Source organism: Pogoniulus pusillus, chromosome 6 (assembly GCF_015220805.1).
Source record: "Pogoniulus pusillus isolate bPogPus1 chromosome 6, bPogPus1.pri, whole genome shotgun sequence".
NCBI classification, from domain to species: Eukaryota; Metazoa; Chordata; class Aves; order Piciformes; family Lybiidae; genus Pogoniulus; species Pogoniulus pusillus.
In genome coordinates this window covers 21,105,394-21,122,225 of record NC_087269.1, presented here as the reverse complement: position 1 = coordinate 21,122,225, position 16,832 = coordinate 21,105,394, and the positions used below count along the sequence as shown (strand labels likewise).

General features: G+C 46.7%; 1 protein-coding gene across 1 annotated transcript in view; it reads left to right on the top strand.

Annotated features, from left to right (window-relative positions):
* SEC31B (SEC31 homolog B, COPII coat complex component) overlaps positions 1-15,415 on the top strand; it is a 40,107-nt gene extending 24,692 nt beyond the window's left edge. The window contains exons 16-27 of the mRNA XM_064144812.1: positions 28-154; positions 1,205-1,350; positions 2,581-2,754; positions 3,346-3,522; positions 4,009-4,219; positions 4,586-4,912; positions 5,938-5,976; positions 8,853-8,908; positions 10,127-10,273; positions 10,639-10,755; positions 13,245-13,316; positions 14,010-15,415. Coding sequence (XP_064000882.1) covers positions 28-154; positions 1,205-1,350; positions 2,581-2,754; positions 3,346-3,522; positions 4,009-4,219; positions 4,586-4,912; positions 5,938-5,976; positions 8,853-8,908; positions 10,127-10,273; positions 10,639-10,755; positions 13,245-13,316; positions 14,010-14,189 — 1,773 coding nt within the window. The 3' untranslated portion in view covers positions 14,190-15,415. The remainder of the gene's footprint in view (positions 1-27; positions 155-1,204; positions 1,351-2,580; positions 2,755-3,345; positions 3,523-4,008; positions 4,220-4,585; positions 4,913-5,937; positions 5,977-8,852; positions 8,909-10,126; positions 10,274-10,638; positions 10,756-13,244; positions 13,317-14,009) is intronic.
* Positions 15,416-16,832: the final 1,417 nt, after the last annotated feature.

The following is a 16,832-nucleotide window of genomic DNA, read 5'->3' as shown; positions in this document are numbered from 1 at the left end:
CTGAGGGACCTTCTGCTTCCCTTGCAGCTGCTTTCATCCATTGTGCAGCAGAACTGGCAAGACATTGTTTGCACATGTGACCTCCAGAGCTGGAAGGAGGCACTGGCCATCTTGCTAACTTACTCAAAGCATGAAGACTATACCCAGCTCTGTGGTATGCAGTGTAATATGCTTTGATACAACCTCTTTTAGGGGAGGACAACTCTGTACTGCTTACAGGAATAAGCAGATACTGTTGAAGGAGAGTACTCCTTATTCATTGCAGCTAGCTGGAGCACTAAATAAGTCTGGGTTGTTGAGTTAGGAGAATGACTTGCACACTGTAGGTGAGCATCATAGTGTAAAGTTATATATGCTTGATGTTTCCTGTAACATCTACCAGTAGTATAGGGAAAAAAAAACAGTATGATAGGCACTAAGAGGGTCATACTTACTATTTTATTCTGGGAACAATGGGATTTTCTTGACAGTAAAAGCTCAGGTGGCTTTGCTCTGTCTGAAAGAGATTTGCCATTTCGGCACATTGCCCTCCCTTTAAACTCAGAAACAGGGGTTAATGAATGTTTGATGGTTTCAGTAGCTTTCATTAATCTTGTTAATAGTCCAACACACTCAGCAACTGTTTCTTGTGAGAGTCAGAGTTCAGGGAAAAATCTAGTGAGTGAACCCGATTAAGTTACTCATGTTGCTTAGCTGGGCTCCGCTAAGTGCTGTTGGAGACGTGGCCACACTTTATACAAGTAAGATGGCACAACTCAAGGTGCAAGAAAACATGACAGATCGAATTGCAGGGGTGGAAAGTGGAGATGGGTCCTGTTCACATTTATTGCCTAATGTTTGTTAAAGATTGGCAGCTACCAGATTACTAGTTGTCTCTGCTGCTGGATGCTGCTATTGCCTGGAGATTCCAAACCTCTCTGGGGATAAAAAACGTTGGATTTTTTCAGTGAAAAACTGATACTTCTAAGGGGTTTTCTTTCATTTATGTGTCTGGACAGGTGTAAAATTTTGCAAATATATTAAAAAATACTTTGGGATTCTTTAATCCTTTCTCTGTTTTGTCCAAGAACTAGGTGTAAAGCCAAAGCTGTCAATGCTTTTCAATTCTGAGTCAGAGTAGGATTGCTAAGAGATGAATGTTTGGGTTAATAACCTCTTCAAAAAGTGAGCGTATTAAATGTTGGCTGTATTACTTTCTCTCTAGACATGCTGGGGGCCCGTCTGGAGTCAGAGGGAGATGCATCCCTGTCCAATGATGCCTGCCTTTGTTATATCTCATCAGGCAATGTGGAGAGGTTGGTGGAATGCTGGGTGAAAAAACATGAGACTTCATCACCCCTTGCCCTGCAGGTACAGGTGTTATAATATTGGTTTGACACCTCTTTAGGCCAGTTTGGTAGCCCTGATCTGTTTGTGGTATTCCATCAGAGTATCTAGAGATCTATTTGTAGTCACCTTCTAGCCTGGATTATGGGCTTGCATCTAAAGGAGACCTGCACTCTTAAATGTTAAGGTTTTGTATATGTAGAGAGTACTGATGACATTGCAGATGAATCCAGACAGAGACAGGAGTTATGGCTTACCCACCTGTCTTTGTATTTTGATGTAATCTGTGAGCTTTCTTCTAGTCAGGCAAGTTTAGACTGTACCAATTTTTGTACGCGAAGTTGCCTGGAAGTAAATTTGCTGCTATGCTTACATGTCCAACTGGAATGCTCCAGTTACCTGGGTGTACCTTCAGAACAGCATTTGGCAACATAAAACAAAGCCTATGCTGTATTATTCCCCCTGCAAGTCGAATGATCATGGCTGGGAAGTCACAGCTTGCATGTGAATTAGGGCTTCTACATTAGTGTTTTTACCTACCTGTCATACTTAAAGCAGTCTTGGCTGAGTCACTAACCCCTAATGTATCCACCAGTTGCTAGAATGAACTAGACTAGTCTTTCACTTGAGTGTTTGCAGATGATGTTATCTACTACAGAGTTTTCAACCCCACTAGTGAATAAGAGCAAAAAAAAGGCAGATTCAGCATTCTTAGTAATGCTAGAAACTGACCTCCTCCTAGTTGTCAGCCAATAATGCATGAATCATTCTAAAGATGCACATGTGACTTGTTTTCTAGGAGTTGAAAGAGCTTTGAATAACTAAAAACCTTCTGGTCTGTCAGCACTAGTAGCTTTTCCTAGGGAATTTCTTCTGTTACAGTTTTATTTTAATCCTTCCTCTTCCAAGCTAATAGCTTCTAAATCCAAGAGTTACAGTAGTAACTACCTAATAAACAAGATCACAGTTGATTGGAATGTCTTTGTGACTTCTGATTTTCTTTTTTTCTCTTACCATAAAAGTAGTCGTGTAAGGGTGTGCTTCATGGTTCCTGTTTTTCTCCATCAGGTGCACTGGAGGAAACAGCAATCAGTGATAGTATCTGTTGTAGAGTGGAGTAGCTTCTGTTCACATTAGAGCTAATGTCAGTTGAAGGGAGGGAAAGCCATCTGGTATTGTCCCTTCATGGAATGGAACAGTAAAGTAAGTCAGATTCCGAATGATCTGTTTCTTCCCTCCCCCTGGCTTATGCAGGATCTCATAGAGAAGGTGATGGTGCTAAGTAGGTCCATTGAGATGCTCCGAGGCACAGGAGGACAAGCACCAGGCCCCGTCTTGGCAGAGCGGATCACCCAATATGCTAGTCTCCTGGCATCACAAGGATGCTTGGCAGCTGCAATGAATTACCTACCTAGCAGCTCTAAAGAGGTAAGTGGGAAATGACTTGCTGTGGGGAGAGTAGTGTGTGTGGGAAAAAATGTACGACGTGGGGTTTGACATGCATCAGGACTTAAGGTTTTGCCTTCATTATGGTAACCTGAGAGGACAGGTGTGGGTTTTTTCCCTAGGACACGGCTTTTGATCTTCATTTGATTTTTCTTTGTAGTGCCTTTTGATTCAGGGAAAAGCAAGGGAGCTATAGAACTGTAAAATGATTCCTGGAGAGCAGCACTGGGAAGCAGCTCTCCAGAGAAGCTGCATCTAATCCTGAAACTATCTGGTAGAGGAGGGCAATAGGGAAGCCACCTTCTAGTTTGAAAAGAAATCTGTCTAGTGCCCAAATGTGGGTAGAAGCTGGGGAGGTAAAAGTCTGAAGACTAGGGGAAGGTATCAGTGAGATTTCTTCTGCACAGGGACTGTCACTTATGATTTGGTTGGTTTTTTCCCTGCTGGCTACTGGGGAAATAGTTTTGCAGGTTTTTGCTCAGTGCTTTGGGTCAGGGTCGGTTCTGAATAGCTCCTCAGCACCTTCCATCTGGGGCTTTCAAGGTACTTCTCCTAAAACATAGTTTGTTTCAGATCCTGACTGAACAGCTTCGAGACCGGCTTTTTCATGCTCAAGGAAACAATGTGGGTGATCAGCAGCCACCTCCTTTTCCTTACACTCGTGTCAATGTAGGTGTGGTTAAACACACATCTGCAGCAGCCACACCTGAAGGATCAGCCCACAAAACAGGTCGCAGACGTCCAGAGAAGGTAGGCTTTAGAAACATAGGTATTCTGTTACAGATGTAGTGATCCACTGATCTCACATACTGAGGGAAGATATGGCTATGCCCATCTCACCTTCATATCTCAGTAAAATTAGTGTAATACAGATTAATCTGAGATCTTGCTTAATTCTTCATCAGGAAAACGTTGAGGAAGTCTCACTTCCAGCTTCTTCATTATTGTCCCTTCATTATGTCCTCTGGTTATGCTTCCAGGATGTCGCTGTATGGGAATTGGTTTCTGAAGACTAATCCCTGTGAGAGCTGGAAAACACTCTGAAGGGTGTGGTGCCCAGCTTCTTGAGCAAGTTATGTCGTTGGAAAGAATTTTGATCTGATCCATCCAGGGCACTGAGATCAGTAGCATCTTCTCTTGCCCGAGAAGTGGCAGGGATAGAAAGTGCATCTGCTTTTGTGTTTATGCATGTGACTCTGTCATCCATTTGCAAGTTCTTTGTTTTTTTTATTGCAGCCCAACTATCAGTCATCATTTGCCCCTTCAGCACCTTCTCAGCTTACAGTGCCTTCCCTCTTCACACCTCAGCCAGTGCCAGTAGTGTCTATGACACCTCACCAGGTTGCCCCTCCTCAGGCCACCACGGGTCCACAAACAAGTGTCTATTCCAGAGGGCCTCCTTACCCACAGTATAACTTGGGCTTGGTTCCAGCTGTTTCAGGGCCAGGTAAGCAGGTTTTATCAGACTGAAGCCTTGGACATGTATGACTGCTCTACATTCTTCCTCACAGGCCTATTGTACTTTGCAAAGAACAAGCCAGCTGTCTGAGAGACTTCTCAGTGCTTGTGACACATTTAGGTCTAGCAACAGTTGTCACATGTCCACTGATATTGAGCATATACAAGGGTGGAAAAACCACAGCTAACTCTGTGTCAGAGTTTGACTAAAGAAGCCTGGGTTGTGAGGGGTATGCCTGGCATAGATATTGTAGAGTATGGCTTGGAGAAGGGAAGACTTAACTAGCATGAAGGAGAGCATCAGAAGTAGTTTGCACATGTAACGAATGATGCTGATATGTTCTCTTATTTGTAGCTGTGTCGCAGTCTCTGCCATTCGGACCAGCGGGAGTCAGACCTGTTAGCCCTGCTCCCTTCCCCAGCCAACCTTCTCTGCCAGGACAGTCCTTGCCTATGACATCTCCTGGTGTTCCAACACTTGGACCTGCCATCTTCACTCCAACCTCAGTCCCAGCATCTCAGCTTCCTGCTGCTTGTCCTCTCCCTGTGGCAAGCCAGTCTCCTCTAGGTTTCTCTTCAGCACCTTTCAACTGCCCCATGAACATGGGGTACCCTCAGGGAGGTCCTGGAGCTCCATCTTCTAATCCCCTGCCAGCAACCAGCATTCCTCCTCCTCCCAGAGGTAAGTACTGTTTGTGTGATGTATGTGTTCAGGACACTTCTGAATGGAGTTTGCAATACATAAAGGATGTGAGGTCTGGTCAGTCACCATGCAGCATGGATGTGGTGCTGAGGCTAACCTTACAGGCACATTGTGCTCAGTCTTACTGTGATGATGAAACACATCAACGATGACAGTTTTATTCAACCTGTTCAGCTGCTCTGTCCCTTGGTCGTGGTTACAAGGTATTCTCTTCAGATTCCTAGTACACCCTGAGTAGCCATCTGCTCCAGAAACATCTGCTGTGTCTGAAACGAGGGTGTTCCCTAGGGAATGTCTAGTGTAAGCCTTACTTGCCTTAATTCTGCTTGTGTTACTTACACAAGAGGTACATTTGAAATGCTGGGAGAGCAAGGTGCTGCTTCTCTGGCCAGAGATACCTCTTGCTTAGCTTTTGGATAAAATTCCTTTGAATGCTGTGCTCTACTTCTCCCCACTGTTGCCATAAAATGCTTACCCGGGAATCACTTCTAGATTCCTCTGTGCAATGCTTTAGACCTTTCCCCTCTAGGTCTGTAGTTTAAAGCCAGCCCAGCCTGCAAATACTGTCAAGTCCTAGATGGTATGGTGGATTACAAGAGAGTGTTGGTCCTAGTTGCCAGTGGATGAGCATTCTCTCTCTATTTCTCACAACACCACTTTTGGTGCTTTTTAATTTTTGTTTGCTATCTCAGAGGACAGGACATGCTATGGAGATTTCTAATAAAGCTGACAATACTTAAATTTTTCAGCAGATGCTCCTCCAGCCATGTGTATTCTGAGAGTGAAGGATTTGAGCCTTTGAGGTTTTTTGCCTCCACCAAGAATTCTTTGCTGATCTGGTTTTAAGGATAGAAAATCCCACTGTGTGAAGCCTATGGAGACTACGTACAAAGGCTCTAAGTGAGAGATGGACAAATTGCTTCAGAGAGAGTAGTCCAGGATCACTACTTACTAAGTAAAAGCTATTGGTGACAATGACTCTTCCACCCTGCCTTGATTTACAGGTTTCTTCCCTTGGCTAGATCCCCACAAGGATCATGCAGGTAGTACCCAGAGAAGCCTCCATAGCTGTGGAGGAGGAAATGTTGCTGCTTCCAGTGAAATGTGCAGTGTTTGCTCATATTTTACTCTGTGTGCATATGTGCATGCTCATTGCTATTTGTTGTTTTCTTGCATGCCTGGCAAGTTACATAGCTGGGATAGTGGATATACTATCCTGGGGACTAGTAAATGGCAGCTAGGGATGTTGAAAGTGAAACGAAAGCACTGGACTCTTACTGATGATTTTGGGTACAGAAAGCAGGAACTCCAGCTTCTTCCTTCTGTACTTTCCTCTACTTTCCAATTCCTGGAGTAATTGGAGCATTCTCAGTCTCTGTGTCTCTTCAGGCAGTTGCTGGGGCAGCAGGGTAGTAACCCCTTTTCCTTTCTTGGTTCTCTAGGCAAGGAACAGGCTGTGGTTGTAACCCCTGTCTTGTCTTCTTCCTGTTAGACTCCTGGACTAATGCATGGCTTTACTTGTGCTTGTGCTTTCCATAGGTGGTTGGAAGAGGTGGGTCCCAGCATAAGCAGTGGTGCAGCAGAGCTTCTGAAGTAGAATTTGGGGGCTGTATTCCAAAAGAAACTAGAAAGCTCTTCTGGCCTTTAGTTACAAGGCAAGGTTTGACTTTAAATCTCAGTCCACCTGCTGGGGAAAATTTGGACTGTAGAAATTTTTTGACTGATGGTCTGTACTGAGTTCTGTCTTGATGATGGAGATTTGGTATCATCCAGTTTGTTTTCAGTGGAGTGAGGCTCAGTGTCTTAGTGGGCTCTCTGCACAGACTGCTGCTTGTGCCAAAGACACAGGCACAAAAGATTATCTAGGGAGTCTTGGCTTTATTTAAGAAACATGAGTACTGGATAACCACCTATCCCACCAAACAGTATTTGCTGCGTGGAGTAAGTCTCTAGAAAATGAATTGTCCCTTCAGCAGAGAAACAAAAGATGCCAACTTTTTGTTGTTAAACAAGATGATTTCATGGCAAGGGCTTCAAGTACTTCCTCAGGCTGAAGATGCCCTGTGAGAATTCATTGCTAAGAAGTTCCCTTCTCCTGGCAGCATTTACCCCTAGTTTTTATGGCAGCCTATAGCATGCCCAGATCTGCGTGGCTTCCTTGTGAATGTTTTCTTCCTCACTGTTATTGTTCTGGTTTCAATGGGTACTTTTCTTCAGCATGGAAAGGAACTGCAAGATCACTCAATCTGATGTACCAAATTTGCTTGCTGTGGAAATTCCGGAGCATGACCTGAACAGCTCATGAACACATTCTCTCTAGTGCAACGAAGAGGGATTTCCACTTCTAGAAATCCCAGGCTTACTGGGAAGTATCAGGGACGGGGTGAAAGACAGCACTATGTTTTCTGGCTGGCAGGGATAATCCCTGACTCCAGCTCGTGATGGTCTTGGTATTTCCTAGGACAAATATTGCTGAAGACTGCTGCTATGGGGAACTCCTTTCAGTGTTGGTGAGAAACACTCTTTCACAAGTAGCATAGGCAAGAGTTTCATCCCAGCAAAATGAAGCAAAGTCCTGTTGTCTCATGTCTGATGATTAAGTGCCTGGCTTAAAGGCTGTAATTTAAATAGCTGTTTCCTGCAAGGATTCAAATTGCCGAAGAGTTGGAATAGTGCCAGGGACTCTAGGCCACAGGCTCGGTGGGGGCCAGCAGAGTTCTAGGGCACAGAATCCCTAAGTTAGAAATAAGTGCCAACTTAATTAAACTACTGATCCAAACTCATCAGAGAGAGAGTCTTGAAATCATGGGAAAAGGGAGGGCAAAAAGAGGCTGCCAGAATTTTAATAATAAAGGTAATTAAAGTAATGAAGCACCTTTTGCATCTTTCCCCTGTGATTTTTAAAGCTCAGTTCAGGATCAGTAGCTCATTAAGTGTGGCACTGAGCTCCAGCAATTCCAATATTGCCCCTTAGAATTATGCCACTTTCTCACAGATTACTCCTGTCTTGTGGGCTTGAGGTTATTAATGCTGAGGTGACAAAAGAAGCACTGAGGTTTTGTCTAGAGATGCAGGTACCCTTACAGGACAGCAGAAGCAAAGGTAGCTGGAATTTGACCTTTGCAAAATGCAGTGTGATCACAAGTCTGTTGATGTCATGTTATTTGATGGATTTTTAATTACCTGTAGTGAGGTTAGAGCCTCCATACCATAGAAGCATCTGCTGAGACACTCCTGTTCTCCCAAGGCATTTACTAGTTAAGTCTGTTACCTTCTGTTTGGGAAGCCAGCAAATTCTTCTACGCTTTAGTTCTGATTTTAGAAGGGGAAAATTCAACCCACCCCTAAGCTTTCCCCTGTTAATCACAGCAGCCTGCAGGCTGTGCACTGCCATGAGGCACTCCTGCAAGTGTTGCGGAGCCTTCTGTCAGCCATAACATAGCCCATGCTGTGGTACCACAGCACTAGATCCACTGTTTGGAGAATCCTAGAAAGTCCCTGAACCCTGATGTCATGACACAACCCTTTGTTTGTGACACATGCAGGCTACAGCCAAAGTTCAGGCCTGATGCTGAGCATGACTTTTGCAGCCCATGCAGAAAGCTTCAGGTAGATGCAAAACAGCTTTCTGTGAAGGAGTGGGTGCGTGTGCGTACCAGTTCAGTCTCATCAAGCATCACCTCGTGAAGCCCATGTGTATACTTTGTTGCTAAGAATGTAGTTAAGAAAGAAAAAGGGAAGCAAAAGCAGTTCTTTGGGAGTATGAGCTGGGCCTGTGGTTCCTTGGTTGAAATGGTCTGAAGGTGCAGTGATAAAGGAATTGGAGCTGTAGACCCTTTTGCTTAGGGAAGTTCCAAACAATGTAAGCAACTATGAATGGTAGCTGTGGTCATCTTGTGCCTTGTCTCTCTCCTGGCAGCTCAGGAATCTTGGACTGATCCCTCTGCTGAAAGAGGAGGCCCTCAAAAGAAAAAGGTAAGCTTTCAGCTGCATGTGTATTGGTTGTCTTTTAGCTAAGGAGGTTCATGCAACAGATGCATTCCTGTAAATGCTTTCTGTCACACTCAACAGGTCTAGACATTCTGTGTTGGTCTGTCTACTTAGGCATCATAGGCATAGCTACGACTGGAACCTAAGTCATTGCGACCCTTTGCCATCCAAACTAGCATGCTGTTCTTCAGGGTAGCTGTTCTGTGTCACGATTATCTGTGACACTGCATCCTCTGTCAGTGCTATCCAGGCTAACTACAGGCACTTGTTGCTAGAAAATAGAGTTTAATCTTATCCCCTTGTCCACACACCTTTGATGGTGGCTAGGGAGTTTGTACTCACTTCACACCTGACAGCTGGGGGCAGTATTTCCCCTCAGCACAGCGAGAGCCACAGTGATTTTCCTCAGATGTTAATACCAATTGCTGAAAGAAGTTGGGACAGGTACAGCTGTGAGCTACTCTGCTGCTCTCTGCTTTGTAGTGATTACACTGGAAGACGTGTGAGATGAGCTGTTTTGCAAAAGATGCTCTCAGTACCCCATTTCTATCATTGCTTCCTATTGGCAAGTGTGACAAGAAGCTTCTTTGGCACCATTCCCACCCCTTACTCCTCTTCTGTAGCTTGGAATAGACTTCTCGCCCTTTTTCTGGCAATGTGGCTGGGAACCTGCTTCAGGCTGTGCTCACTACAACAGGATTAGCCTCTTGTTAAAACCATCTCCTTTTGATCTAGCCCCGTCGAAGTGAATCTGTCCTGACTCTCTGGCTTAGCAGGGGCACGATGAAGTGTTTGCAAGAGGATTCTCCCCTGATGTCGTGGGATTTTCCCTGACACTTGCTCTGTTGACACTTTGCTGCTACTAATCTCTACATTCAGGACTCGTGCCGTCGCAGAGCCAAGGCGGCTTTCTGAGGACCATTGCTTTCAGGGGCAAGAGGTCTGTCTGAACAATTCCAGAGGAGTTTTCTTGCTGGTGCTTTGACTGTTCATCTAGGGTGCAAGAGGAAAGGCCCCATACTTTGAGTGAGGGGTCTGAAAGAACAGGGATGTGTTACATATCACCTTGAGAACTGGGAGCTCTGAGAGTTAGAAAGGAATTTTAATTTGACTGTGTGGTGTAGCCAACTCTCCTTCCTTGGACTTGTTTTTCTTGTTGGGTTGTTTTTTTATTTAACATTTAACATTTCTTTTTGCTGACAGTTGCCTGAGAAATTTACTCCTCTAGCCCCCATCACAGCTCCAGTAATGAGTCCACCATCTGAACCTCAAGGGATCCATCCTCAGCTGTCCAGGTTGCAAGAATCTGGCCAGTCACCTCCAGGAGCACCCAAGGAAGACAGCCTGCAGGTACCCAGGGACAGTGAGCCATTCCCCAGCCATTCTACTTGACTCTTTGTCAACTAGAAAAACAACTCAGCTTTTGAGATTCTTACTAGTTGGCAGTTACAGGGCTTCTGGTGCTCTTTAGCCCTTAGAAGACATCCCTGCCTCAGTGTAGAGGGCACACATGGGAAAGAGGGAAGGAGGCCAGGCAGACTTATCAGCCTGCTGTAAGTTGGGAATTCACAGAGGTCTGAAGATGAGAATCTAACTGTATGCTTCCAGATATTCTCTGGGTTTGTGAAGAAGTGAAAATCTTCCTGTTCAGGAGGGGCATCTGCCAGCCTTTCATGCTCCTGTTGCATTCATTCAGCTGCTTCTCTTTCTGTCAGTATCACCAGCTACCTGTGGAGAGGGTTGAGCGGAAGGAGGTGCCCCCTGAGCACCAGACTCTGAAGGACACATTTGAAGGGTTGGTGCAACGCTGCTCTGCTGTCGCCACTGATCCAGTAAGTTGTCCCTTCCCTGATCTTTGGCTTTTTTGCCCTCTTAGGTGTTTGACTCGTGCTTCCTTCTTTTGGTTGGGAAAAGAGAGGAAGAGCCTTGTCCCTGTAACCAAGTTAATCTCCATGTGCCTTCCTCCTTTAGAGCTTATGCTTCTCTGTCTCTTGGGAACTGAAATACATTCTCTAGCATTTATCCACTGCTACTCATTGTCTGGAGCAATGGTTCTGTCCTCCTGGCTTTTGTTTCTGACTAAAGAAGAAATGACATAGCTAATTCATCTTCCTTTTTCACTGGCTTGATCTATAGATAGTTCTTGCATAGCTGCCTTTACCAGCTATCTTCAGAGCTCAGAGGGAGAAGCTGAGATATCCTGGCTGGAACAGAAATCCTGACAATCTTTGTATCTAAGTCACTGTAATTTTTCCACTCTGGTTCTTTGAAGGCTGTTGGCATCCATACTGTGTTGTGTGAATGTATCAGGCTGTCTCTAAGCCGAAAAGCAGTGTCTGCAGCGTTGTGTTTGGTTGCTAAGTCTTCACAGAGCCTTTCAGAACACAGAGGCCAAACTGCTATCCAAAAGTCAGACAATTTCTATCTAGCAGTAGCCTCAGCATATTTGCTCTGTGTTTTCAGGGAGTGCAGCGTAGCAGTTTCTGGGAGATAGCCTAAAAGTTCTCTCTGTGGACAGAAAGCCTGTTGGTTTGGGCTAAAATACTTGACTGGCAGGGAGGATGAAGAGCTGGGTTGGTACAGCAGTACAGTGTGCCTGAGCATCTGAGGCTGCCAGGCCTGTCCCAGCATTGCCCAAAGCCAGGCATTTTTATCCACAGTACGATTTACCTGTTAGTGGATTATTCAAGCTGGGGTTATTGAGATCAATCCTCAGGCTCATTCCTTGGTGGTTACCTAGAGGTGAAAGGATATTCCCTCTTTCCTTCAAGGAGACCAGGAACGAGCTGTTGCTTAGGTCAGACAGCATGAGGCTGTCTAAATGCCCCATGGATCGACCAGTGAATATTCCTTAAGCTTTGGAAGTCATCACTCTGTCCTGTGGTCTGCAAGCACTGGCAGAAGGGAGAAAAGCCTGCAGTGGGAGATGGCGAAGAGCACCAGTCCAGCTTCCGGTCTTGTGGAGAGAATGTGTGCATGTTTGTGTGCAGAGTGAGGGCATAGCTGTCTTCTGTCGCTGTCCCTGGCTGGCACAGGCTCAGATGCAGCTGAATTGTAAGGTGTTGTGGGAAGAACAGAGGAGGGGAGGGACTGAGCAAGAGCAACTTGGTTTTGGGAGAGATGGCTTTGAAGCTCAGCAGAGTTAGCACTGGCCTGTGGATGTGGTCTATCTGGACTTCAGAAAGGCCTTTGACAGTGTCCCCCACAGCACACTGCTGGCTAAGCTGTCAGCCCATGGCTTGGATGTCAACACTCTGTGCTGGGTTAGGAACCGGCTGGAGGGCCGAGCCCAGAGAGTGGTGGTGAATGGTGCCACATCCAGCTGGTGGCCAGTCACTAGTGGTGTCCCTCAGGGATCAGTGCTGGGCCCCATCCTCTTTAACATCTTCATAGATGATCTGGATGAGGGCATGGAGTCAGTCATCAGCAAGTTTGCAGATGACACTAAGCTGGGGGCAGATGTGGCTGGGTTGGAGGACAGAAGGGCTCTGCAGCGGGACCTTGACCACCTGGACAGATGGGCAGAGTCCAATGGGATGGTGTTCAATAGCTCCAAGTGCAGGGTGCTGCACTTTGGCCACAACAACCCCATGCAGAGATACAGGCTGGGGTCGGAGTGGCTGGAGAGCAGCCAAACAGAGAGGGATGTGGAGGTGCTGATTGATACCCACCTGAACATGAGCCAGCAGTGTGCCCAGGTGGCCAGGAGAGCCAGTGGCATCCTGGCCTGCATCAGGAATGGTGTGGTCAGCAGGAGCAGGGAGGTCATTCTGCCCCTATACTCTGCAGTGGTTAGACCTCACCTTGAGTACTGTGTTCAGTTCTGGGCCCCTCAGTTTAGGAGGGACATTGAGATGCTTGAGCGTGTCCAGAGAAGGGCGACGAGGCTGGTGAGAGGCCTTGAGCACAGCCCTATGAGGAGAGGCTGAGGGAGCTGGGATTGGTTAGCCTGGAGGAGGCTCAGGGGTGACCTTATTGCTCTCTACAACTACCTGAGGGGTGGTTGTGGCCAGGAGGAGGTTGCTCTCTTCTCTCAGGTGGCCAGCACCAGAACAAGAGGACACAGCCTCAGGCTGCACCAGGGGAAATTTAGGCTCGAGGTGAGGAGAAAGTTCTTCACTGAGAGAGTCATTGGACACTGGAATGGGCTGCCCAGGGAGGTGGTGGAGTCGCCGTCCCTGGGGCTGTTCAAGGCAAGATTGGACGTGGCACTTGGTGCCATGGTCTAGCCTTGAGCTCTGTGGTAAAGGGTTGGACTTGATGATCTGTGAGGTCTCTTCCAACCCTGATGATACTGTGATACTGTGCCTCTTTCCTTCAGAAAACCCGAAGGAAGCTGGAAGATGCATTGCAGCGGCTGGAGTGTTTGTACGAGAAGCTTCGTGAGCAGGCAGTAAGTAGATGCCACCATTCCTTCTGGTCCACATGGGTTCCTGATTCCACCTGTGCACTGTGTTGTGGGTCTTGCTGTCTGTCTCAGTGTCACACATACCTACTTGAGAAAGAGAAGTGACAGATAACTGGATTCAATGTACCTTGAGTACCTTGATTCCAGCCAACTTTATCTCTTCTTGTTAACCTTGGCCCATAGTGTAAGAAAAAGCTGGAGAGGCATTTGCAGAATGCTCTTTTCCTCAGGAGGCATGTAGACTGGTTCCAGCTGGGAAAGGACAACTGGGGGTAGATGCTAAGTATGAACCTAGTGTTATCTCTGGCTTGGAAAACTCTGAAGCTGCTGATACCAGTTATTAGAGGGTTAGCTATCAAGAGACCCAATATTAGGCTTAAACAAAGACAGGGTTCTGTGCTAGATAGACCTTTGACCCCCTTGATACATCAGATATTCAATTAATGCTGAAATGTCTTTACCTGAGACCTGCATTCACTGTAACCCAACCTGGATTAGATTAATGTTTGCTGTAGGCTGAGAGATGGAGGGAGGAAGCAGGCTATCCTTCCTGACAGTGCTTGATGGTGTAGGTGGTGTTAGGATAGAGTTAAGAGAATAGGAGGAAAGGGTGTGGAGGGAGGGGCATCTGTGTTGCAGTGCTGAGCATGTTGACTCATTTCTGCTCCCTCCCCACAGCTCTCTCCAAACATCCTCGTGGGTCTTCATGAAATTGCCCGCTGCGTTGAGGCTAGGAACTACCAACAGGGTCTCCTGGTTCACACCCAAGTGGTCAGCAGCAGCAGTTTCAGTGAGGTGTCTGGTTTCATGCCCATCCTGAAAGTCCTCATGACTATTGCTGGCAAACTGAATGTGTAAAGTGTGGAGCAGCTGTAACAGTGCACATGATGGACTGCCTCACCAGGGATATGTGGCAAGTTGCAGACTCTTCTGACTCTGGAGAAATGTCTGCAGCAGTGTCTTGAGCTGTGCTGGGCCAGCACACCTGGCCCCTTCCACTCTCCAGACAGCCCACTGGGGCCTGGAACTCCTGGAGATTTCTTTCTCTCTTGTTTCTTACTAGCCTGAGGCTGCTTCCCAGCCCAGAAATCTCAATTTCAGGCTGTCCAGGTTTCTCTTCCCTGAAACCCCAGCACAAAGGGGAAACTTCTTCCCTCCCAGGCTGATGTTCTTTTCTTTTTTAGGGGACAAACAGGGCTGGCACCTGCAGTGCCACCAGACAGAAGAGATTCAGGCTTTATTCCCTACAACAATGTAAACTGCCAGAATGATGACTGGGCTTCCTTGGTAGCTTGGGTATCCCTGCTCTGTTGGGATGCAGTTGAGGATCTGTCCTCTGATTCCTCCTTTCTCTTTGTTCTCATCCTCAATTCAACTTCCCACCCCTCTGCACACACATCCTGCTGCAACTAGGGATAACTATCCCAAGCTAGCTTTGGTTCTCTTACTCTTCATCACCCAGCCTTCTAGTTTCACAGTCAATTGCCCTGGTTATCCTATATCCCACCCTTTTCTATATCTTTTCTCCAGTAAGCTGTGGGCTTGAGCCTCTTTATGTATCAGGATCAGAGCTGATACCCTTTCCAACTCCTAAGGCTTTCCCATTCAGGAGCACTAGCAGTTTGGACTGCTCTGTGTACTGCTCCCCACAACTGATTGCATTATGGTTTTGGGCTAAAAGCCACCTCCTCTGGCCTTTTTCGCTTTTATGTTAGCACTTTTGACCTTTTGCCCACTAGTATCATCTAAAGGCTTTCCACACTGAGCCATTCAAACAGCCTAGGGGCATGAACCTCAGGCACTATCTGGGAGCAAGACCTTTGGTTGCAGGCAGGCCCTGCTTCTGATGCTTGCTGCTTGAGTGATAGTGCTATCATGAGCCTCTGGTTCGGTGACTTACATGGATCAGACTACTCTGCCGTGAGACTTAGGAGGGAGGAGAATCAGAGGCGGGAGGGAGAGGACATGTCTCATTCTCTCCTTTCCAGGTCAGAGTGCCTCCTTGTTGCTGCCGTGATGTTTCTATTGCTGCGGTTTGATGCACTGAGATTACAGAACAGTGAAATAAAAGCTGTGTTTTGTGATGCTGCTAGGTTTTTTCTGTTGGCTTCTCACCCTTGGTTACAGGGCACTTCCCTCTGTCCGCAGGGCCTCCCACTGAGAACTGAGTTGTCAGCTTTGGTGAGGGGGGCAGTTGAGAACAGGGTAGGACAAACCTGATTCCAAATTCTGCTGGTATGGGCAGCAACTGTAATGGTGTGGTAAAACCTCAGGCTTTACCCACTCTATAAGACTGCAGGGTCAAAGAACTGATCTCCGGATCACTTGCCTCAGTTGTGACTGTTCATCTGCATCAAATGCAAGAAGGTCCCTAGGATGGCTGAGGTTCTCATGGGGAATCACAGCAGTGTTGGTAATTTTACACTTTTTATCAGAAGCTGACAGTGTGTCAGCAAGCCCTTGATGAAATCTTCTCCTGTTGGAAATGAATTTTATACCCCTGAAACTCTGCCACTTAGGACGAGGATCTGACCTGTGTGGAAATCAGATTCATATCTTGAATTGTCAGTTCTTGCCATTCGTTAATAACTTTTGAACATATTAGCTGATTTTATTTGAGCTTTTAAGAAGGTAAGAAGGCTGAAGTGAAATGTGAGTATTGAGATAAAGCTAGGGAGGAAGCAAGACAGCTTCTGCAGAAAGCCCAGTGTAATACCAAAAAATGTTTGGTTTACTTTTGCTGTCAGCTGGCTAGCTAGTATGTATATGTACAGGCCAGCCAGTGAGCACACACAAAACTCTTAACATATACAGGACTGTGTTCAGTTCTGGGCCCCCCAGTTTAGGAGGGACATCGAGATGCTTGAGCGTGTCCAGAGAAGGGCAACGAGGCTGGTGAGAGACCTCGAGCACAAGCCCTACGAGGAGAGGCTGAGGGAGCTGGGATTGGTTAGCCTGGAGAAGAGGAGGCTCAGGGGTGACCTTATTGCTCTCTACAACTACCTGAGGGGTGGTTGTGGCCAGGAGGAGGTTGCTCTCTTCTCTCAGGTGGCCAGCACCAGAACGAGAGGACACAGCCTCAGGCTGCGCCAGGGGAGATTTAGGCTTGAGGTGAGGAGAAAGTTCTTCACTGAGAGAGTCATTGGACACTGGAATGGGCTGCCCAGGGAGGTGGTGGAGTCGCCGTCCCTGGAGCTGTTCAAGGCAAGATTGGACGTGGCACTTGGTGCCATGGTCTAGCCTTGAGCTCTGTGGTAAAGGGTTGGACTTGATGATCTGTGAGGTCTCTTCCAACCCTGATGATACTGTGATACTGTGACTGTATTACCTGCCACCTGGCTGGGGGACTTGGGAGGAAGTAAATGTTGTGAAAGATTGTTTGGATAGGGAAGATTAGAAGGACTGTTGCTGGGAAGGGGCCAGGATTTGGGAGAGTTCAGATTTGGGGTGTTACAGACACAGCATACACACTGATGGCAAACCAGCCTTTGTCAGTTCTGA